The sequence below is a fragment of the Molossus molossus genome, unplaced genomic scaffold (assembly GCF_014108415.1).
Source record: "Molossus molossus isolate mMolMol1 unplaced genomic scaffold, mMolMol1.p scaffold_m16_p_7, whole genome shotgun sequence".
NCBI lineage: Eukaryota > Metazoa > Chordata > Mammalia > Chiroptera > Molossidae > Molossus > Molossus molossus.
This window is the reverse complement of record NW_023425401.1, coordinates 92,567,711-92,591,621: the sequence shown is the minus strand read 5'-3', so window position 1 is coordinate 92,591,621 and position 23,911 is coordinate 92,567,711. Positions and strand designations below refer to the sequence as shown.

At 39.2% G+C, this 23,911-nt stretch overlaps 1 protein-coding gene across 5 annotated transcripts in view; it reads right to left on the bottom strand.

The window, feature by feature from the left end:
- The window catches only part of AHCYL2 (adenosylhomocysteinase like 2), a 184,555-nt gene that overhangs the window by 15,620 nt on the left and 145,024 nt on the right, over window positions 1–23,911 (bottom strand). For all 5 annotated transcript variants that reach the window (XM_036246783.1, XM_036246784.1, XM_036246786.1 and 2 more), the window contains exons 5-11: window positions 18,607–18,709; window positions 17,041–17,135; window positions 13,322–13,428; window positions 12,119–12,235; window positions 8,213–8,276; window positions 7,645–7,733; window positions 4,553–4,623 (exon numbers count right to left, since the gene is read on the bottom strand). In XM_036246783.1, coding sequence (XP_036102676.1) covers window positions 4,553–4,623; window positions 7,645–7,733; window positions 8,213–8,276; window positions 12,119–12,235; window positions 13,322–13,428; window positions 17,041–17,135; window positions 18,607–18,709 — 646 coding nt within the window. The remainder of the gene's footprint in view (window positions 1–4,552; window positions 4,624–7,644; window positions 7,734–8,212; window positions 8,277–12,118; window positions 12,236–13,321; window positions 13,429–17,040; window positions 17,136–18,606; window positions 18,710–23,911) is intronic.

Here is a 23,911-nt window from a genome sequence, read left to right as displayed (position 1 = left end):
ACTTTACAAAATGATCCCTTCAATATTTCAAGTACCTATCTGGCATCATACATAGTTATTACAATATTGACTATATTCCTTATGCTGTACTTTACATCCCTGTGACTATTTTGTAACTATCAATTTGTACTTCCTAATCACTTCACCTTTTCCACCCAGCCTCCCAACCCCCTCCCCCAGTCACCATCAGTTTGTTCTCTGTAAGTCTGTTTGTATTTTGTTTGTTCATTTATTTTGTTTTTAGATTCCACAGATAAATGGACGTATGATATTTGTCTTTCTCTGTCTGATTTATTTCACTTAGCATAATACCCTCTAAGTCTGTCCTGTTGCAAATGATAAGATTTCATACTTTTTAATGGTTGAGTAATATTCCATTGCATATATGTACCACAACTTTTTTTATTCACTCATCTTTTTTTTTTTTTTATATCTTTACCTGAGGACATTTTTTTATTTTTTGTTCAGATAGAGCAGAGGAAGAGAGAGAGAGAGAGAAACATCGACGTGAAAGGGACACATCGAGTGGCTGCCACCCGCACGATCCAACCAGGGCCGGGGACAAATTGCAATCCAGGTACATGCCCTTAGCAGGAACCGAACCCGGGTCTCTGGACCGCAGGCCGACGCTCTAACCGCTGAGCCAAACCGGCCAGGGCTTTTTTTTTTATTCCTCACCTGAAGATATGTTTCTACTTATTATCAGATAGAGTGGGAAGGAGAGACAGAGACAGAGAGAAACACTGATGTGATAGAGCTACATCAACTGGTTGTCTCCCGCACAACCCGACCAGGGCCGAGGACAAACCGCAACCGAGGTATGTGCCCTTGACTGGAATTGAACCCGTGACTCTTTGGTCCAAGGGCCAACGCTCTAACCGCTGAGTCAAACTGGCCAGGGCTATCCACTCATCTATTAAGGGGTACTTGGGTTGCTTACATATCTTGGCTATTGTAAATAACATTGCAATGAATATAGGGGTGCATATATTCTTTCAAATTAGTGTTTAGGTTTCTATAGATATATGCTCAGAAGTGTAATTTCTGGGTTGTCCTGGCTGGGTAGCTCAAATGGTTAAAGCACTGTCCTAATACACCAAGGTTGTGGGTTCAGTCTCTGGTCAGAGTACACATGAGAATCAACCAATGAATGCATAAATAAGTGGAACAACAAAAATCGATGTCCCTCTTTCTCTCTCCTTTCCCCTCTCTAAAAATCAATAAATAAAAAAAGGAATAAAAGGAACATAAGTATGAATAATAAAATGGGAATAACTATGTACTTATCAATAATCTCTTTAAATATAAACTGATTAAATGTTCCAATCAAAAGGCATATGGTAGCTGAATGGGTAAGAAAACAAGACCCATAATATATGCTGTCTACAAGAGACTCACTTTAGCTCAAAAGACACACATAGCCTAATAGCAAAGGGATGGAAAAATAAATTTCATGAAGCCCTGGCCAGTTTGGCTCAGCGGTTAGCATCAGCCTGCAGTCCAGAGAGACCAGGGTTCAGTACCTGCTAAGGGCATGTACCTCGGTTGCAGTTTGTCCCCAGCCCTGGTTGGGTCATGCGGGTGGCAACCACTCAATGAGTCCCTTTCACGTCGATGTTTCTCTCTCTCTCCCCCCCCCCCACTCTATCTGGAAAAAAAAATGGAAAAATGTCCTTGGGTGAGATTAAAAAAAAGAAAACAAATTTCATGAAAATGAAAAAAAAAAGCTGCAGTAGGAATTGCTGGGTCATAAAACAGTTCCATTTTTTTAATCCTCGCCTGAGGACATTTTTCCATTTTTTGTTCGGATAGAGTGGGAGGGAGAAAGAGGAAGAGAGAGAGAGAGAGAAACATCAACGCAAAAGGAACACATCAATTGGCTGCCTCCCGCATGACCCAACCAGGGCCGGGAACAAACTGCAACCGAGGCACGTGCCCCCAGCAGGAACCAAATCCAGTCTTCCTGGACTGCAGGCCAACGCTCTAAACGCTGAGCCAAACCGGCCAGGGCAACAGTTCCATTTTTAATATTTTGAGGAACTTCCATACTGTTTTCCATAGCAACAGCAGCATTCTTCTTCTTTTTTAAAATATGGTTTTATTGATTTTAAAGAGAGAGGAAGGGAGAGAGAGAAACACTGATCAGCTGCCTCCCACACGTCCCCTGCTGGGGATCGAGCCCACAACTCAGGCATGTGCCCTGACGGAATCAAACTTGTGACCTCATGGTGCACAGGGTGATGCTCGCTCAACCAACTGTACATTATTCTTTTATTTTTTTAATCCTCACCTGAGGATGTTTTTCCACTGATTTTCTGATAAGAGTGGGACACACAGATTGGTTGCCTCCTGCATGACCCCAACCAGGGCCGGGGATCGAACTGCAACCAAGGTATGTGCCCTTGACTGGAATCGAACTCGCAACTCTTTGGTCTGTGGGACAACCCTCTAATCACTGAGTCAAACTGGCCAGGGCAGCAGCATTATTCTTAATAGCCTAAAAGTAAAAACAACTCAAGTGTCCATCAACTGATAAATGGATAAATAAAATGTGGAATATCCTTAAAATGGAATATTATTCAGCAATGAAAAGAAATGAAATACTGATATATGCCACAAGATGGATGAACACTGACATTATGCTGAGTAAAAAAAAAGCCAGTCACAAGAGACCACATACTGTATGAATTCCATTTATATGAAATGTCTAGAATAGGTAAATCTATGGAGACAGAGAGATTAATGGTTACCTAGGGCTGAGGAAAGGTGGAGGGCAGCATGAGGAATGACTGCTAATAGTATGGGTTTCTTTTGGGGGTGATAAAAATGTTCTGGAATTAGAAAATGGATTTTTTTGCCCTGACTGGTTTGGCTCAGCAGTTATAACATTAGTCCTAGGATTAGAGAGTTTCAGGCTTGACTCAGGTCAAGGGCACGTACCTCAGTTGCGATTCAGTCCCTGGCCCTGGTCAGGGTCATGCAGGAGGCAATCAGTTGAAGTATCTCTCTCACATCGATGTCTCTCTCTCTCCCCCTCCTACTCTATCTGAAGATAAACAGAAAAATATCCTTGGGTGAGGATTAAAAGAAAATGGATTTTATTTTACTAAAAAAACAAAATCACTAGCCCTGGCCAGTGTGGCTCAGTTGGTTGAGCATTGTCCCATGCACCAAGAGGTGGCCGGTTTGATTCCCAGTCAGGGCACATTCCAAGGTTGCAGGCTTGATCCTAAGTAGGGGGTGTGCAGGAGGCAGCTGACTGATTGTTTCTCTCACTGATATTTCTCTCTCTCTCTCCCTTTTCCTTCCTCTCTCTCTAAAAGTAGTAAAAACATATTTATTTTATTTATTTATTTATTTTTTGATACTTTCCCCTAGCAGGAACTGAACCCAGAACTCTCTGGTCCGCAGGCCGATGCTCCAACAGCTGAGCCAAACTGGCCAGGGCAGTAAAAACATATTAAAAAAAAAAATCACTAAATAGTATACAGCCTAAATTTTTTTGATATGTGCATTATATCTAAATAAAAAATTAGATTGTGGCCCTGGCCAGTCTGGCCCAGCGATTAGAGCGTCAGACCAAAGAGTCGTGGGTTCGATTCCAGTCAGGGACACGTACCTCAGCTGCAATTGGACCCTGGACCTGGTTGGGGTCGTGCGGGAGGCAGCCAGTCGATGTGTCCCTCTCACATCAATGTTTCTCTCTTTCTCTCTCCCTCCTTCCCACTCTATCTGAAGATAAATACAAAAATATCCTTAGGTGTGGATTAAAAAAATTAGATTATAGTGATGGTTGTATGAACCTATAAAATTGCTAAAAAAAAAACAACCTCAACTGTACACTTAAGTGGGTGAAATCTATGGTATGTGAATTTCAATAAATCTATTTTAAAAGTAGATTGATGGATTGATGTAAAGCAAGAACAGTTTCTTGTGGTCCTTATTCTATGCCCCCAGCTTTTCCTGAGCCCACATATATATTTTCATTCTTAAGTATTTTGATTTTCTTCCCCTAAAATACAATTATAAAGGAAAACCAATGTTCCAGCAGTTTATGGTTCTACCATAAAGATAAAATCTGTCCAAGAAAACTAGACATTTCTGTATATTCCTCTCCAAAACTCAAAATCTACCTCTTTGAGAATCAACACAACTACCTTTCCTACTTTCTCTAACTATGCTCAGCCTTACTTTAATTACAGAGACTACAGAGAATATGTATCACATTGGGAGGTAAATTAAAAAAAAAAAAAATCAAATGTACAAATGTAAGATCTGGCTTCCCAAACAAAATTCATCTCTAGCCCTCTCCTAGGTGGCTGAAAATAGATGGAGATATAGAACACGAGATGGAGAGAAACCTTCCTCTAGAAATTACCTAAAGGTATACTTTTGGTAAAGCTCTAAAGAGGTAGGAGGAATATGACTGGTTTTTAAACTGCTATCTCTGGTTTTTAGAGTTTGGTTTTATTCAGACCATTTTATGTCATTTTTCATTTGTTCCATAAAAGCATTCCCAAGTGCTACCCCATTTTATATGTTATAATCATACCTGTACAGGTAATAACAATATCCACTTGTCGGATGACCTCATTCAATTTCACCAGTCGAAATCCATCCATACTGTAGAAATAAAGCATGATCAATTAACCTAAAAGACAACTGGGGAGCTTTTTGCCACAGAACCTCAAAAGCTATTACCAAGTTGCTTTGGTATCTACACGTCACTTCTTGATATAGCTGGACTACTCTTAACAGTGAAGAATTCAAACCATTTCCTTAGTTCATACAAGACAGAAATATAAGGTTCTTTCATATCACTAGAACCAAATTCTTCCTGATAATAGGAAGGCAATGTTAAGCATAGGATTACCAAATTAAGTTTCTAGAAAGTGCCATTTTATCACTGAACCTACTCGCCACTGAACTGCTCTCTCCAAGATCAATGATGTCCTGAATGCCAAAATAAATGTTTTAGACTCTTATATTACTTGATTTCCTCTGGTACATTAAACATTATTTGCCTTCTTAAATCTCTACACTCCTTGGAGTCCACACTGTTTTATCCTGGTTTTCCTACTTTTCTGATTGCTCCTTCTTGATCTCAGTCGATCTTTAAATGCTGGTACTCTGTAGGGTACTCTTTTCTTTATTCTCTCAGCACTACTCCATACCCTTTCCTCAGCTATAAATGACCCCTCACAGGTGGCTGATTTACACATCTGTATCTTTAGTTTAGATCTCTCCAAAACTTCAAAGCCATGGATCAAATTATCCACTGGACAGCCATTCCAGGATGCCCCACAAGGATCTCAAACTTCTGTGTTTGAAAAAAAAAACACAACTCATTATCTTCTCCATGCACCCAATCCTACCTATTTCTGCTTCTATATTTTCTTTTTTCAATTTTTAAAAATTGATTTTAGAGAGAGAGGAAGGGAGAGGGAGAGAAAGAGATAGAAACATTGATGAGAGAGAACATTAACTGGCTGCCTCCTGCATGTCCCCCACTGGGGATGTGGACCACAACCTGGGCATATGCCCTGACCGGGACCTGAACTGGCGACCTCTTGGTGCATGGGTTAACGCTCAACCACTGAGTCACACCAGCTGGGCTCTTCTTCTGTATTTTCTATATCGATTATTAGAAAATAATAATTCACCCAACTGTATAAGCCAACTAAACTAGAATGTCTGAGCCTACTGCCTCTTCCTAATTGAAGTTGTCACTAAATCTGATTGATCCTTTTTCCTAAATTGCTGTAAATCTCTTGAATCTGTCCCTTCCTCTCCATACATGCTGGCCTTATGTTCAGGTTTTATTTTTTGCCTATATTACTACAGTAGCTCCTGGCCCAATCTCATTGTCTCTAGGTTTATGCCTCTCTAATTCATTTTGCAGGGTGGATTTCCATAAATGCAATTTGGATCATGTCACCTTCTTGCTTAAAATACTTCAGTGAAATTGTCTGCTCTCAGGAAAAGACCCAAATACTTATACAGTACTGATATATGATTATACTGACATATGATTCCTACTTCAGATATTGTACTCCTCCCAAACTTATCCTATTGGCCAGCAACATTAAAATACTTCAAGCTTCTTAAATACACTGTGCTCTCTCCTTCCATGGTGACTATGTAATTTACTTCCAAACTGAGAAATCACTTACACAAGTTTCAAGAGGCAACTGTACCGATACTTTTGATCCTACCTCCTTGCTCTTTTGTTAGATATTTCTCTTTTATGCTCCTAAAGCACCTCCATCATAGCACTTACTACACTGCACAGTGGTTATTTGTCTGTGTATTTGTCTTCTCTTGTTCACTTATTCATCTTATTCATCCTCAGCTCAGAGCACAGTACCTAATATATAGTAAGTGATCAGTTCATATCGATAATTAGAATCTATCTCAATCAGTATTAAAGCAGGTTCAGGTTTCTCTAGTGAACCCTGAAAATACTAGAATGGTGCTAATTCCCTTCATGTGCTGGATCCCTGACTCAGAGAAAGCCAACAATCTGTTGGGGAAATATGTTGGTTTATGATTAGGACATGTGAGGAATAGTAGGAATGGTTATGAAAAAATCTTTATGCCATGCTCCATTCTATCCTGGGTACTTTCCTCTGGAGGGTTAATGGTAAAGATAGGGTGGGTTACCGAGATATAGAGAGTGGGGCTTTGTAGTAATTTTCAGGGATGGTGGTTTCTCCATCCTGTTGAGGATGGCAAAAGACAATTTTATTTTATTTTTACTATTTTATTTTTTGTTAATCCTTACCCAAGGATACTTTTCTGTTGATTTTTTAGATAGAATGGAGAGGGGGAAGGGGGAGAGAAACACTGATGTGAGACACATTTATTGGCTACCTCCTGCTCAACCCCAACCAGAGCTCAACCAGGGCTGGGGATTGAACCCTTAACCTAGGTACATCCCGTTGGCTGGGAATTGAACTCACGACCCTTTGGTCTGCGGATGATGGTCTAACCATTGAACCAAACCAACCAGGCACAAGAGATAATTTTAATAATAGCTACCATTTAGTGAGCATTTATTATGTGTCAGTAGCTCTATACTTTACATAGTTATATGACTATTATATATGATTATACATTAAACTTTTAATTTTGGAATCATTTCAAACTTAAGAATTGTAAGAATACTACAGACATCTCCATATACCCCTCACTCAGAGTTAGCAGATTTTATCCTTAGTTTGGATTTGTCTGATGTATCCTGATTAGATTTGGGTTATACATTTTTGGGAAGACTATTATAGAAGTGCTCTTTTCAGTGCACTATATGAAAAAGGATCTGGTACCAGCTTGATTCTTTTTTGATCATTTTTTCAAAGGGAGAAGGAGTACATGAAGGTAAAGAGCTACTTGTTCTCTAGGTCAAGGCAGGGGCTATTTCCATAGGAATTCTAAATTTTAGCCTCTCTGATAGTCTTTGTTCTCTCTGAGCAGAGCTCCTTGATCTCTGAAAAATAGGTGCTTACAGTTAATGGCAGCCTCTCAGGATCTGGGCCCCTCTAAGTTAAAGTGTGGTATTAACCAGGCCATTCTTTGGTGGCGGCTACAAGATCACATGTTAGCTGGTGGTGTGGAGGGAAAAGCAAGTCCCCTTTTCAAACTTACCAGGCTTGAAGAGCACAGATGGGGTCAATCTCAGTCACATACACAATGGAGCCCATGGCTTTCAAGGCAGCACAGCATCCCTTCCCCACCTGAAAATGGGAGAAAGCACATAATAAGGAAAGTCAACGAGAAAACAGTCTCTCAAAGCTTCTGGTAAAGTGTACCCCACTCTCTGCCCTAAGGAATTTCACTGAATAGATTCATGCTGGAGAAAAATAAGAAAAACAAATAAATGAATGGAGTTCCTAAACAAACCCGAGCCCCTGCTTAGCACATGCATGTGCATCAGAAACACCCACACACTATTTATAATCAAAGCTCAAGCTAAAAGAACATCACAAACAGTGCACTGGAACAGTCAGAAAATCAGCTTAAGAAAAAATGGCAAAAATGCAGAGGGAAAAAAAAAAAACATTGTACTTTAACCAGAGTCTCTAAAGCTAACCACCCCCCAATCTAAAGTGGTAAATGAATGTACTCTTATGTCCATACAAATGATAAATTATAATTTATTTCAGCAAAATAAAATTTAAACACCTAATACAGTAATTGAAAGGGTAAACTTTACCTCTCCATAGCCACAGACCACCACCTGTTTTCCACCAAACATCATGTCTGTTGTTCTTTTAAGTCTAGAGGGGAAAAAAATTACATCAGAAAAGTCTTTTCATTTCTCCCTTGAGATTACATTGGGTTCCTTGTTTTCATGTTTTACGGTGGTGTCATTTTTTTCTATTTTGAAGGAAAGTCTGGTTTCTAGCCTAGATAAAATATTGAATAACTAGAAAAAAAGGTTTAATAAAATATATATTTTCTCACTCCATGCTATGCAATCAATTGCATCTGTATGTGAGTTTTGGGTTTTTTCCTTTCTTCCCCCCCCACCTTGTCTCAGAGTGATGAAGAAGGGAAGAATCTATAGACTACAAAGTAACTTTTAAACATAAAAGCAGCCCTGGCCGGTTTGGCTCAGCGGTTGGAGCGTCGGCCTGCGGTCCAGAGAGACCCGGGTTCGGTTCCCGCTAAGGGCACGTACCTCGGTTGCAGTTTGTCCCTGGCCCTGGTTGGTCGTGCGGGTGGCAGCCACTCGATGTGTCCCTTCACATCGATGTTTCTCTCTCTCTCTCTGTTCCTCTCTCTCCCTCCCACTCTATCTGAACAAAAAATGGAAAAATGTCCTCTGGTGAGGATAATAAATAAATAAATAAATAAATAAATAAATAAATAAATAAAAAAAACATAAAAGCAATATACATTTATTATACAACATTTGGAATATATAATATATGAAAATAAAAGATACAAATAATAAAAATAATGTATTTTATCTAGGAAGTGACAAACTCTGGCTTAATGAAAATATTCTATAGCTTAATGAATTAGACATAAAATATAACACAGATAGATCAGTACTACATTTCATAGTATCATAATGGTCAACAGGTCCCACACTATCTTAGCAAGGCGGATGATGGACAACATGGAAAGGAGCTTTGAAACACGCCAACACTGACTACATGAGATAATGAGTTTTCTGGGGCAGGTTCCTTCTCAGACATATTCTACTTAATCTCTGATTCTCACTAGAATGAAGGTCCTTACTGTTTTCAGGGTCTCTTGGAAGAACTTGTAGGAGCAGTTGCTGGTTTCTCTTTAGGTTCAGTCAGTCTCCTTTCTCTAGGATTCTCTGGCTAAGCAGAACAAGGTTTTCAACTAAAACCAGCCTATTCTGAGAGAGAGTTCCTACAAATATTTGTGAGTTTTTCTACTCACTTATCTGTTAACCTCTCCTGTTGAAGAGTCTATAAATGCCCCAAAGGCAAAGGAGGAATCCTGTCTTTTTAATGATTTGACATCTCCACTTAAGAGGAACTAGTGAAACTCCCTAAACCCAAATGAAACTCAATAAATATCAATTAAGTGCCCAAGCAGTTTTTGAGTGAAAAGAGTAAGTCTAGTCAGATTGGACTACTATCTTATTCAAAAGTTGGGGCTTAGGAGAATGGTCCTGGAAGGGCTAGCACAGCAAGGAAAATCAATCTCTCATATTCTTGAGCCTCATTTGCATTGATTACCCTCAGGCGTTTCTGCCTCTCTTCCCAACTACTATCTGTAGTCTTTCCTGACGACAAATGGCTGTGTGGTGGAAAGGAAACTTCACCAACACGGCTACTCTGCAAATGATAGGCTGACAGACCTGAATGGATTCAGTTAGGTAGTGACTTCTCTGTGATCTTAGGGACCCACATTTGCCTCAAGGTTGGAGGATAAAGGATAGAAAAGACCTCAGTCAAAGAAGGACTTTTCAGGGGAGGCTGGGGGATAAGCTCTCTGGTGGTGTATAAGAGTCATGTCAAGTCTCCGACTTCTAATTCTTCTAGCCCCAAGACTCCCTAGAAGAGTTCCTAAAACACAATCTATTTTATGACCTGAAAACCGTATCTGGGATATTCTTAGTCTTCCTACCAAGTGGAACCTCACTTTCCAGAATACAAGAAATGACCGCTGGATGACAGATGAAATGAGAAAGTGATGGCTGAGTCCTATGGGGCCCTGTGCTCGGGAGTCCTGCAGGTAACTACAGGGACCTGGTCAGAAGATGCAGGCTGGCACCCCATCCCCTTTCCTGCCTCCTGTGTTTTCCCTTTTTCTCTGAAAATGTTGTGATAGGAACAATTAGTTCAGACCTTTTTGGTTTAAAATAAATACAATTTTAGCATCAGAAAAAAAATTGTGCACTGCTTTTTGGCATTGCAGACCAATTACAGAGTGTCCTCTAAGAGTCAGCAGGGCCATTCCCACATAACTTATGGTGTAGTGTGTAACCAGCTCAAACTACAGCTCAATCACTAACCCTTTCCTCATATGAACTCTCCCTTGGGCTGAATGTCCTCTCCTTTCCATTGCAGCTTTCCCTGGAGCATACTCTTTACTTCCTCTTTTTCTTTCCTTCCTCCTACTCTCAACTCCTCCGAGAGGAACCACTGAACGTGACCCAACTGGAAAGTTTCTCACCATCTGAAGGTGCCAATGAGCTCTTACTGCTCAGCAGGTTTTCTGGTAGACAGTTGATGCTTTCCTATTTCTTCATTACCTTAACTTCTGTTCCACTGTTTGCATCTTACTCTCACCTTTATACACATCTGATATTAAAGAATCTTTTTTATCCACAGGGTAAACACTGCTTAGGAGGGACTCTGTCCATTTTTATAGGTACCTTTATGTATCTTTGACTGAACCCAGTATAGGCAGATTTTAGGCTTACAGATTTGAGACTTGAAAAATCTACAAGATACATAGCTGTGGATGAATAAATATTTTAATGAGTATATACCCAGATTATTACTGATTTTATCAGACACAGACTATTTTCATTACTATACCATTTAAATGTGGACAGAACTAGGGACAGTCAGTCTATAAACAGAATGATGGACTGAGAATTCACTTAAACGTCCCATCTGTCTAAAAATACTACTGACTCAAAGGAGTAATAATAGTTCAGATTTGCATTGAACATCACCCCCTAATCCCCCCAAAAGATTTCAAGACAATAAGCTTCCCCTAAGATCTAACTCAATCTTAGAACTTATTGGAAAGGGTTCTAGAAAGAAGAGCAAGGGAACTAACATTGAACACCAGGATTGATACCTTATTTCATTTAATCCTCACAATAATTCTATGAGCTAGGCCTTACTGTCACCGTTGAACAGATGAGGCACAGAGAGATTAAATAACTAGTCCATAGCCTTACAGTTAACAAATGACAGATAGTTAAACCAAGGTCTTTCTGGCTCCAGGGCCTGTAGTGTTGCAAACTGCCTGCAGTCCAGATTGGTTGGTAATGTGCCCCACAGGTCTTTTCTTCATTTTCCCATTAACCTATACACGACGGAAACAACTTAATGGTTTCAGATAGGGAATTACTGAGTCTTCCTAGCAAGAACGAAGTTATGTCAGGGCACAAGTGTAGAAACAGAAACTGAGTATTGGAAGAATAAAGTATTTAGTATATATCTAAGTAGATTTTGCCAGATTTGCAATCCTTACAGATTTGAAAAACTAGAAATGCCTCTGAGAATCAACTCTTTGCTCAACACAACTTTCCAGTTTGCAAGAAAATTATATGATAGTTGGAGTTTAAGAACTGGCAGTATAACCTAGAATAGAAACATCAAGAACCTTTTTCCAAACCATCACAAATACTTATATGTTTATGATGACTTTAGTTAGTTACTCTCAGGCTTGTTAGAGTTGCTAAGTAGGAACTCTGCCACCAATAGACAAGGGGCTAGTCTGATTTTTTAAGTAAAAGAAGTTTGCTTATAATAGTGATAGCGATGATAGCTCTGGGTTATAAAATCTGAGCATAACGTGATGATAGATTCAGAGGTACTACATGAATCATTTCCAGAAATAACCCAAATGCTCACGTCAACAACTCAAGCTCATCTCAAAAATAATAAAAAATTACCCATCAAGAATTGATTCACGGCAACAGTAGAGGTTGTCAAATTTCTGTTTGGTGACTGAGTCATTGACATTCATGGCTGGAACACATAGTTTCCCAGCTTTGGATAGCTGGTACAGCCTGAGGATGAGGAAATCAAGAACATAAAACAATAAGATACTGCAATCTACTGTCAATTTCATATCAAATTCCAGAAATATGTTGATTGGGTAGGCATGAGAGCATGAGACAGGACTAGTTTATCCTATTAGGTATGTGTAGAGAAATAAAGAATATCTTTTTAGAGTCTATATGCAGCTTAGAATAAAGATGTTAGTCAAAAGGCATGTGGAGAAAATCTCTAGACCACCACTAAATTATAAGGATTAAAATGTAAAATTTTAAATTGCTTATTAATTTTATTCACCTTTTTAATGACAAAAAATTAAGTACTATGTTAATCCCACTACACTAATGCAATCATTTTAACTTCCAGTCTCAATTTTATAATCTCAATACACGTATCTATGAATATGTATATCCCTATATAAGAGTTTTATTTAAACTGATTCAACTAAGTATCAGAACCAGGTGTTTTAGTCAAAATTCACCCCTTTCTAAGAGTCTGAAAGTACAGTCTAGCCCATAGTTTTGTATATTCAAAAAGATCACAGAATACTAAAGCAGTGATGGTAGCTTGTTCAGAATTTACTTCCCTAAAGCTTTTGTTTCATACTTTCAGTTCCTTCTGGGTAAATAATAATAAACAAAAATGATTTCAATTTTACTCAGGGAATTCTTGCTCATTTAAGAACAAGAACCCTAAATCCTTGCTCTCTTTGTAAGAATGTAAGCACCATCGAGACCTAGGTTTTTATTTGTTCTGCCCAATGCTAGATCCCTAGCACAGTTCTTAGAGCTGTTCCGGGTTCATTGTAGAAGTTCAATAAATATCTGTTGCATAAATGAATTCATCCAAAAAAGTACAAGCAGTCACTGTATAACAATGACTAGAAACATGAGGACCATACCTGATCCCTACCTATCCCCGCCCTCACTCTATTAGGTTTGTTATTTGTGTGAATTATAAAAAACAAGTGTGCAGACTCAGATCTCATTACCCCATAGTGGGTTCCAATTTTTAACATAATGTATTCTACAGGTATGTGATTATAAGACTGTATGTCTAGGCTATATAAAACCAGGTACGCCCATGTCAAATCTTACCTATGAACTCCAGTTACACTCTCTTCTACTATGCCCTTGATTTTCTTAAACATGTTGGGATACTTCTTATAAATCCAGTGAGTTAGATCCCCTCCATCATCCAAGATCTGCAACAATAAGCATCAATAATGTCATTCATTTTGCTGAAGGTTCAATGTTTCCAGTGCTTCTCTGGACCTTGTATCCCAATTTCTAATTGTTAATTTACAGATATTTCAAATTTCCCACATGGTTATGTGAAGTAACTTAAAGCCAGTATAATGCCCAAACAGCCATTAGATGGAAGTAAAAGTCAATGAGGGGTGAAAGACCAACTGTAATTCTCACAGCCTAATAACCTTCCCACATGACATACCTAATAAAGTAAAATATACAGCAATACAATGAGGATTTTCTTATGGACTAATAACTTAAGTGGTTATCTAAAATCACTAGTTCTTTTAAAAATGTTTTTATTTATTGATTTTAGAGAGAGAAGAAGGGGGGGGTAGAGAGAGAGACATACACATAGGTTTGTTTTTCCACTTTATGTGTTCATTGGTTGCTTCTAGCATGTGCCCAGACCAGAGATTGAATCTGCAACCTTGGTGTATCAGGACAATGCTCTAACCAACTGAGCTACCCAGCCAGGGCCTAAATGACTAGTTCTTGAATGTACCATAGATATTCAGAAAGCCTAAATTTGATTCTAGAATATTCCTATTCATTAAATTTAGGACTTTAAATATAATCAGTCAAAGTTTAGTTAAAATAGCCCAGCTGGTGTGGTTCAGTGGTTGAGCGTTGACCCATACACCAAGAGGTCGCCAGTTTGATTCCTGGTCAGGGCACATGCCCAGGTTGTAGGCCAATCCCCATTGGGGGGCATGCAGGAGGTGGCCAATCGATGTTCTCTCTCGTCGATGTTTCTCTCTCTCTCTCTCTCTCTCTCTCTCTCTCTCTCTCTCTCTCTCCCCCTCCCTCCCTCCCTCTCCTTTCCCCTCTCTCTAAAACCAATAAAGAAAAAAAAAGTTAAAAAAAAAAGTTTTGTTAAAATAGAGCCAGATAGTCTTCTTCCCAGAACAATGGCTCATAAAACTGTATTCATTAATCCTTTACTTCTGCCAAAGTACAGGTACTCTCCTACCCAAAATATCAGGCAGTACTGTAGGTTTTTGCCTAGCACAACTCTCTATAACCAATTAAAAATTAGTAGGGAACTGTGCAGCTTGTAGGTGTGCAAGCATGCCTCTGAACAGCTCATCACTATTTCAGGTTGCGATTTCAGATACACACAATGCTGTGCCCACTGTGGCTTTCATCTGTAGAGGAAAGTTTTTGAATTATAAATAAGCTAAAGAAAGATCAGCTTAGAACACTGTTAGGCACCAGGTCGTGGCATTTCAGCCTTTTTGCCTGGCTGTTAGAAATGCTTACAGGACTTTCCAAATTGTTATACCCATCCTCCTGGAAAGTCCCACAGAACTGAACTGCCCTCCACTGGCATGCACTCATTTTACAGTCCATCAATTATCAACTCTACTGTAAGTGCCAAAAATCCCATCCGGGACCTCTGGGCACACAAAATCCCCAACCTCGTGTTTACCACTTGATCTCTTTTTTGCTTCTGTTTTTGCTATTGATCTACTTTCTCTGACTCTACTTAACCTTACTTAAGAGCAGGGATCCAAGACTGAGCTCTCATTAAAATGCTACACTTGCTCCATATTATAAGTTTGTGCTCCATTTTTCTCCTAGTAGAAACCCTCAGAACAGATGCCCTAAGAAACAGAAAGGCTCCTCTGAGTTTCTCACTCCCTTTCTGTATGTATGAAACCCCTCATAGAGTTTTCCCTCGCAGCCTCTGATTCCCTAGCCACACAAGAAATCAAGAGACGAAAAAAGATTGAGCAATTGGAAACTCTATGTCTTAAGTCCCACTATCCTCATTCATTTTTCCCTTTTAACAAAGACATTTAACACAGGCAGGTAGATGCTATTCCTAAAATGTACTTAATGAATGTAGCCCATATTTCTCACCATGTAACTACTGCAGAAAATTCTTGTCACCAGGGAATCTTCCTGAGGTTGCAAAGCAAGGAAAAGTACTAGATCTTGACAGGATCCAGAGATATGGGTCCTGTTTTCTGGGGGTAACAACTGTTTTTATCCTTGTCTTACTCTTCATTACCCTTTCCAGCAGTTTGTGCTGGCTCTACAGTCTATAAAAGCTCTCTGAGAATAATCCCATGTCCTCCCTGTGTTCATGACTATAAAATCACTATTATATTTCCAGTAGAAACACCCTATATATCTCCTTTAGGGCCTGTCAGTCATACTCCCTCCGATCACTGTTAAAACTGTTGGAATGAGGTGACTCATCTTAGAGCTGACTCCTCCCTCCCTTTCAGAATATGAAGGCTTTAACCCAGCTTCCTCAAACCAGCACTAGGTGCAGTGTGATTTGAATCACAGAATCCAGAAAGATAGGCTGCTTTTCTCTGCTGTGCACCCGGTGAGGCCTGCTCTGCAGCATTTATCAGCAAGCAAGGGCTGGACTACAGCTTCAAGGATTCTTCTTTCAGTTGATTACTTAACTTCTGTTCTCACTCATATGCAGAAATGTTTGTAAAGTAGGAATGCCTCATACTTTACGCAGCTTTTCTCTCCTCTTTGTGAATTTAATTGCTATCAGCCTTCAAGAACTTGATCTTTTAAAAAAATTAAACAAGCCTGGCAGTGTGGCTCAGTGATTGAGCATTGACTCATGCACCAAGAGGTCGCCAGTTCAATTCCTGCTCAAGGCACATGCCCAGGTTGTGGGCCCAGTCCCCAGTGGGGGGCATTCAGGAGGTGGCCAATCAATGTTCTCTCTCATTGATGTTTATATCTCTCTCTCTCCTCCCTTTGTCTCTCTCTAAAATCAATTAAAAAATAAAACAAAAATTAAAAAACCTAAAAATTTACTTAGTTATCTTTCTTAAGGTGGAGAATGAATAAAGAGAAGAAATTTGAACCTGGAAATCCTTCATGTTTACTATAAATTTAGCATATGTTTCCAGAGAGAACGCTAGGTACCACAGGAGGAGTGTGAGTGAGCGTGTGCATGTTTAGATTATTGTTAGGGTATGGTAGTAAGAGGTGGTAGGGAATGGTAGATTGTCAGTATTACTTTTTAACCAGCCATATGTGAATGCTGAGCAGTATTTTTTTTTAATCCTCACCGAGGATATGTTTTTATGTTTTGTTCGTTTTTATTGATTTTAGAGAGAGAAAAAGGGAGGGAATAAGGGGGGGGGGGGAGAGAGAGAGAGAGAAACATTGATGTGAGAGAAACATCAATTAGTTGCCTACCATATATGTCCTAACTGGGGATGGAATCTGTAACCTAGGTATGTGCCTTGACCAGGAATCAAACCCGCAAACTTTTGGTGCCTAGGACCACATTCCAACCAATGGAGCCACCTGGCCAGGGTTGCTGAGCAATATTTTAATGTTGCTGAAAAATATGAATGATTCTAAGATCAGCACTAACAATTAGAGCACACTGCGGCTATAAAGAGCTTCAATATTCTTGGAGTGCCCTGAGCAAAAGCATCTAGTTCTGTTGGAAGCCCAGGTACATCAGATAGAAAAGGAGTCACTTTCTTTTTTTCCTGTTGGGAAACCCTCTCCTAGGCCAGAGTCTCTCTCCCTGCCCCCTGACTCTTGCAGATTGTGTTAGCAAAAATCTAACCCACCATGTTTGGCTGCCAGCCTTCCACATTCACACATCTATCAATGCACCACCAAAAGTCATCTTCGGACTCTCCTTTCCAGGCAAAGACAGGAAATCCTGAGAAAAAGGGACAAAGAGAAACCATTACAGCCTAAAATGGGGGGCTGACCCGAAATTCTGGCAAGAACATGCTGGTTTTCCTCAATTACAAACTCTCATTTTGTTGTACTCCTCAGATTTACTTTCTTCACTGATTAGTACTGTCTTTAGCTCCTTCATCTAAGCCTTTGTCTTTAGTGGCCATTTTGCTCTTGTTAGACCAAACAGGACACACAAAAGGGACAAGAGTACGATAGATGCTAAAAATATGACTAGAGGGAAAAAAAAGAAACTAGAAATAAGTACTTTTTGATCCAGTCCAACTGAAATTCTCACCATTTCCCAACTACACTTTGATCTTTCTTACTTCCACACTTTAGCTATCCCATCCTCCACAGGAAAACCCTTCCACTCTTCTCCATCTGTTTATTACACTTCACGGCTCAGTTTAGTGTCATGCTCCCAGTGAAGCCTGATTAGCTCAGCTGGAAATGATCTCTCATGGAATCTGAACTTTTACAAACTCCCTGTTTGAATGCTGAATTTGGATTTATGATCTGTCGTGGCATTTATCACCTATGCTCTTGCATTATCATTATCTATCAATGTGTCTTTTCTCCTCAAGAACAATATAAGATTCTGAGGGCAAAGACATGGTCTCATTTGTCCTTAATAGCTCTTATAGGAGGCATAATAAGTATTTGTTGGAAATAAAAAGACTGTGTATATACAACTCATTGACCTATATATTTCACATTTGTGTATTTTTCTATATACATATACATTTTATAAATGAATGAATAAATGAAAGAACAAATAAAATGCTAAAAGTGCTAGGAAAAGGAGAGACAGCTTTCCCAGCATTTCTCAAGAGCTCTGAAGCAGGGTTTGGTCCCCTGATGTGTTATGCTGCCAGGGAGTGAGGAGGAAAATCTGGCAAAGTCCAAGTTTCTCTATTTCTTTTGTCCTTCAAGTGTCAGTGGCTATTGTGATCAAATATTAATCTTCTGGGTCAAATCCTGTTTGCTGCTGAAGCAGAAACACCAAACATTAAATCAGGGCACATTGCTGAAAAACCAACAGGACCACAAAACTATGCCTGAAGCATTTTCTTTCCTAATCCATGAGTAGTGTCCACTGGCGCTCTAATTCCAGTTAGCAAGTCAAGGCAAAGCATTAACTAATAAAGGATTATTAGACTTAAGAAGATATTTGTGACTGTAAATATCTTCTATATGGAAGCAAAAAAGATCAAAGTATAGTTAGGAAATGGTGAGAATTCCAGTCACCAAGTAACTAGGTGACAAAGTCACGTAGATCATATTTAAAGAGAAGCCCAGAAAGAGAGCAAACTCATCAAAAGTAGGGATCCATTTCTACCAAGACAGCTCCTTTAATGTCCATGTTCCTTAAAGATTTATATTGAAATAATGGAACTTTTTGGAGACTTACTTTAGCCAAAGACACAGAGAACAAGCAAAGATCTTACCATTTTCTGCTAAAGCAGCAGCCACTTCATTGAGAGTGGAGTAGATGTTGCAGGCGGCCCATCGACATTGTGCCCCCAGAGCACCCAGAGTTTCCATAAGCACCTATATTAAAGAGAAAGCAGGAGATGAGCAAGCTGAGCCAAACAATTGGTCAAGGAGATTAAGTTTATATGTTTGACAACAAGAAAATACATCAGGGATAATACAGCAGAACACTATGCATTTACCCATTTAACATACTGAACCTCCCTGTAAGACGTAATTAAACCAAGAATTTCAGAGTCAAAACATTTTTTAAAAACCACCGATTTATAGTGCTGCTTATTCTTAGGATATAGAAAGCTACAAGAAAAGCTTGTACCCTAACAAGAAAAAGCCAAACAAAACCATAACTTTTCTTGAGCCCATCAGAGCTGAAGTCATAAAGCTACCCAGTGATGTGAACTCCATAGAGTGACAAATCCCTTTAAGGAGAGAGGGGACAGTTGTACCTTTGGCAGAGCACAGAGGAAGAGGTAGGTGGATTCCATACATGAGGATAAGAAAACAATGAGCTGTAATTGTAATGAATTAGTAAATGAGTGTGGGAAAGTGTCAATCTGGAATTTCTGGTTGCTCCAGGCATAAGGCGATTTCACACTCACATCAAGCTCTTTTCCAGGGGCTTCCACCCAGTACAGAGGCTTGCCTAAGACTGAGGCTGGATCAGAAGACCCAAGAACACTACTTGCGTTCACCATGAGCCTAGCTCCAGGAAACAAGTGCTGCAGGTGGTGCATGCACTTGAAGAGAGTTGTCCGCTTCCCGGCAAGGATGTGCAGAAGCAGTGGAAAGCTGAAGATGAAGCCCAAAGGTGGATAGGAGCCCTCTGCTAACCTCAAATCACAAGGCAGCAGCAGCCCATGCTGGAGAAATTTGCATCCATAATGCCGAACAACAGAACTGAAATCCAATCCATCTCAGGACAATAATGGAAACTAATACACTACTGTTCAATATAAAATTTTAAGGTACACAAAAAAGTGAAAAACAACAACAACAACAACAACCAATTATCAAGAAATAAAGTATTCAAGAGAATTAGACTCTGTGATAAGCTAGATGTCTGATCAGAGAGGAACTTTAAATGAACTCTAATCAATATGTTTATGTTAAGGGGTCTAGAGAAAAAGATGGACAATACCCATGAATAGACAGGAAATTTAGGCAGAGAGATGGAAATGATAAAAATAAACCAAACAGAAATGTCAGAAAAAAAATTTTTTTAAGGTATCAGAGATTAAGAATTCTTTCATCAAGTTTATCATCAGACTGGGCATTAACTGAGGACAGAATCAGTGAACTTAAAGACAGATCAACAGAAATCACCGAATTGAAATATAGAAAGAAAAGAGTGGATGGAGGAAAAATATCAGAAGAGAGCATCCAAGATCTATGGAATATTATCAAATGGTCTAAAACACATGTAATTGAAGCAACAGGAGAAGAAGAAAACAGGGCAAAAGAAATATATAAAGAGCCCTGGCCAATTTGGCTTAGCGGTTGGAGCATCGGCCTGTGGTCCAGAGAGGCCTGGGTTCGGTTCCCACTAAGGGCATGTGCCTCGGTTGCGGTTTCTCCCCGTCCCTGGTTGGTCTTGCGGGTGGCAAACACTCAATGTGTCCCTTTCACATTGATGTTTCTCTCTCTCTCTCCCTCCCTCTCTATCTGAACAAAAAAATGGAAAAAAATGTCCTTAGGTGAGGATTAAAAAAATATATATATATATTTTATTTATATATATATATATATAAAGAGTTCATGGGCAATTACTTTCTGAAATTAATGAAGGAGGATACAGGAATAATGACATCCCAAAAGCAAAGAGCACACTAGTGTACAGATCCACTAAAAACACCGGGTTCCTTATGGAAATGTTTGAATCCAGTACTAGAACAGGTGAACTTAATCATCTTGCACCAAAAGGAAGGAAGGAAGTGTTCAAGGAAAAAAAGGAATATGCCAAAAGACAAGCCGCAGAAGCCAGATTGAAGGGGCTCCCCCTTGGTCAAAATTGGAACAATTTGAGCATCATAATAATGATAGTAATGGATTATATAAATAATTAAAATAGGACATAATGATTCTATACAAATAAAATACACAAATGAGTGAATGAATTGAAAGTTTGATGAAACATTGGATATTTACACAGTTTCATATTACTATCTCATAAAATACTTATTAATTATAGAGGGGGAAAATAACTTTTACAATGGAAAAGTCTGCCAGACACCACCTCAATCAAGGGATCAAAACGAACACCAGTGGGACAAATCGAAATCATGTGTCACCTGATAAGATTAAATTTTTAAAATGCAGCGCCACTTCCCACCAGAGATGCAAAGCCTGAATCTAATAATGAGGAAGCATCAGTAAAGTCCAAATTGAGGACATTTTATAGAATAATTTGTAATCTTCAAAAGTGTCAAGGTCATGAAAGTCAAAGACTATAAACCAGTGGTTCTCAACCTGTGGGTCGCAACCCCTTTGGGGGTCGAATGACCCTTTCACAGGGATATCTTAAGACATAAGAGTAGCAAAATTACAGTTATGAAGTAGCAAGAAAAAGAATTTTATGGTTGGGGGTTACCACAACATGAGGAACCAGGGTTGCGGCATTAAGAAGGTTGAGAACCACTGCTATAGACGGTTCCGCATGAAGGGAGTCTAAAAAACCATGACAATTACATGAGACCCAGAACTATGAACTAAATTCCTGTTACAAAAAATATTATTGGCCGGTATGCCCAGCGGTTAGAGCATCGGTCCACTCCCCGGGTTCGGTTTCCGCTAAGGGCACGTACCTCGGTTGCAGTTTGTCCCTGTCCCCGGTTGGGGTTGTGCGGGTGGCAGCCACTCGGTGTGTCTCTCATATGATGTTTCTCTCCCTCCTGCTCTATCTGAAGATAAATGCAAAAATGTCCTCAGGTGAGGATAGGAAAAAAAAGTTTGTAATTAATATACTTTTACACTAAATAAAAATTCTAATTTAAAATATGCTCTTACAAACAACTCCATTAATGCAAGCTAATCCCCTCATTCTATTTGTCCAAGGCCACACAGTAAGTGAGCAGCAGCACTACTCATAGCTATAAATTTCTAGTCTATGCTACCTTTCCATGTCTGATTCCATTTTTTTCTCTCCTGTTTTATAATTCACCTTAAAGAATTTCTGAATTCTGCCCTGGCCGGTTTGGCTCAGCGGTTAGAGCGTCGGCCTGCGGTCCATAGAGACCCGGGTTCGGTTCCTGCTAAGGGCATGTACCTCGGTTGCAGTTTGTCCCCGGCCCTGATTGGGTCGTGTGGGTAGCAGCCACTCGATGTGTCCCTTTCACATCGATGTTTCTCTCTCTCTCTCTTCCTCCTGCTCTATCTGAACAAAAAATGAAAAAATGTCCTCGGGTGAGGATTAAAAAAAAAAAGAATTCCTACTACTAGGAATTCTGAATTTGTTGAACAAAAAGAATACAGAGATTTACCTACAAAGCAATATGAATTAACTATAAAAGTCACTGGGACCAAGAATATAAAAACTTGTTCAAAGAACTTTGGGTCAAGACTGCTGACTATTAGGGCTCAAGCAGGAGTAAAGGCAGGTAGGGGTGAGACAAGGACAGAGCTTAGAACCCAACTTTAAACCATTACCATTTAGAAGGAATAGCTAGGAAATCTCATTAGAAGGAGTTATGCCTAAAAATGTACATAGATTCAAGTCTTTTAGAAACATGGATAGGAAATAACTATAATAGTTATTTCTGAAACAGGGGATTATAGGAGACTTTGTCTTTCTACATTACAGATTTGTGGTAATGTTTCAATTACTGTAAAATGAACATGACTACTTTTGTATTTAAAAGAATAAAATGGCCCTGGCCGGTTTGGCTTAGTGGTTAAAGCTTGGGCCTGAGGCCCAGAGAGTCCCGGGTTTCGTTTCTGCTAAGGGCATGTACCTCAGTTTCAGTTCATCCCTAGTCCCTGTTGGGGTAATGTGTGTGACAACCACTCGATGTGTCTCTTTCACATCGATGTTTCTCTCTCTTCCCCCTCTCTCCCTCTTGCTCTATCTGAAGACAGATGCAAGAATGTTCTCGGGTGAGGATAAAAAAAAAAAGGAAGAATAAAATGGAGATTAAAAACAAAACAAAGCAAAATTCCTTTGTAATTAACTTTTTAAAGGAAAAAGAAAAAATGTGGGGAGGGTACATTAAAATAATGTTAAAAATTGGTAAACTAGTTTTGATTACTCTGATTCTGATTACTCCAGGAAAAAGTAGAAAGGAACCTTGAAAGGTGGTAATGTTCAGTGAGCTAGGAGGGGAAAAAAAAAAAGCTCGATATAATTTAGCAACATGAGACAGTACAGAAGCACTTACTATTTTAAGCCACCACACTGAAGTCTCATGTCCCTGCCTGGGGAAGCCCAAAAAAGGGTTCCAAGAGTGTTTCTGCCTCAATTCATTAGTCTATGGCTCCAAAAAGAGATAGCTTTTTAATTTGTTTAATTAATTTTGGAGACAGAACCTGACCAAATACTCTTTTCCTCAGAGAACACGTAACCCAGAAAAGTCTCAGAGGGAAGACGCTAACAGCAGCTGTCTGTGTCTTGAGGAATCTCTGCTGTTCTTAATAAAGAATGTGACCACATAAGTGTTGTGCTTCAGGAGACAATCTTTTGAAAGTTGATCTAGCCATAAAAATGACATGGATCTTACAAATCCTATAAACGATTCCAGAGCGTTTCCCAATACACCAATTTCCTGTAGGGGTATCATTATGGTGGGTAACTCAGTATCTACTACATCTTTGATAGTGGCTCTAAGTCAGTGGTTCTCAACAGAAGAACTTTGGAAAACTGTGGGGGCATTTTTGGTTATCGCAATAATTGGGAGGGGACAGCTACTGGCATTTGATAGGCAGGACCAGTTTAAAAGTGCAAGATGGTCTTTAGCAACAAGAAACCGTGCCACATCTGGTACAATTTTCAAATGTTCTAATGAAAAGTTCACATGAGTAAGAAACCTATTTATAATTATCTGAGTTTTCAACCTTATTCCACTTTACATATTAACAGGGAGTATTTTTGTAGTTTTAATACAAAATAATAATAGTTTTCCAAGAATGCAACAACTGCATAAATGAAGAAAAAACTCATACTTTTGTTATTATTCAGAAATTTACAAATAGTTGTTATAATTTCAAAAATCACCTAATTTGGCAATGCTATTCTGATGCTCTAGAACCAGTAACAGATTTTTATCTATC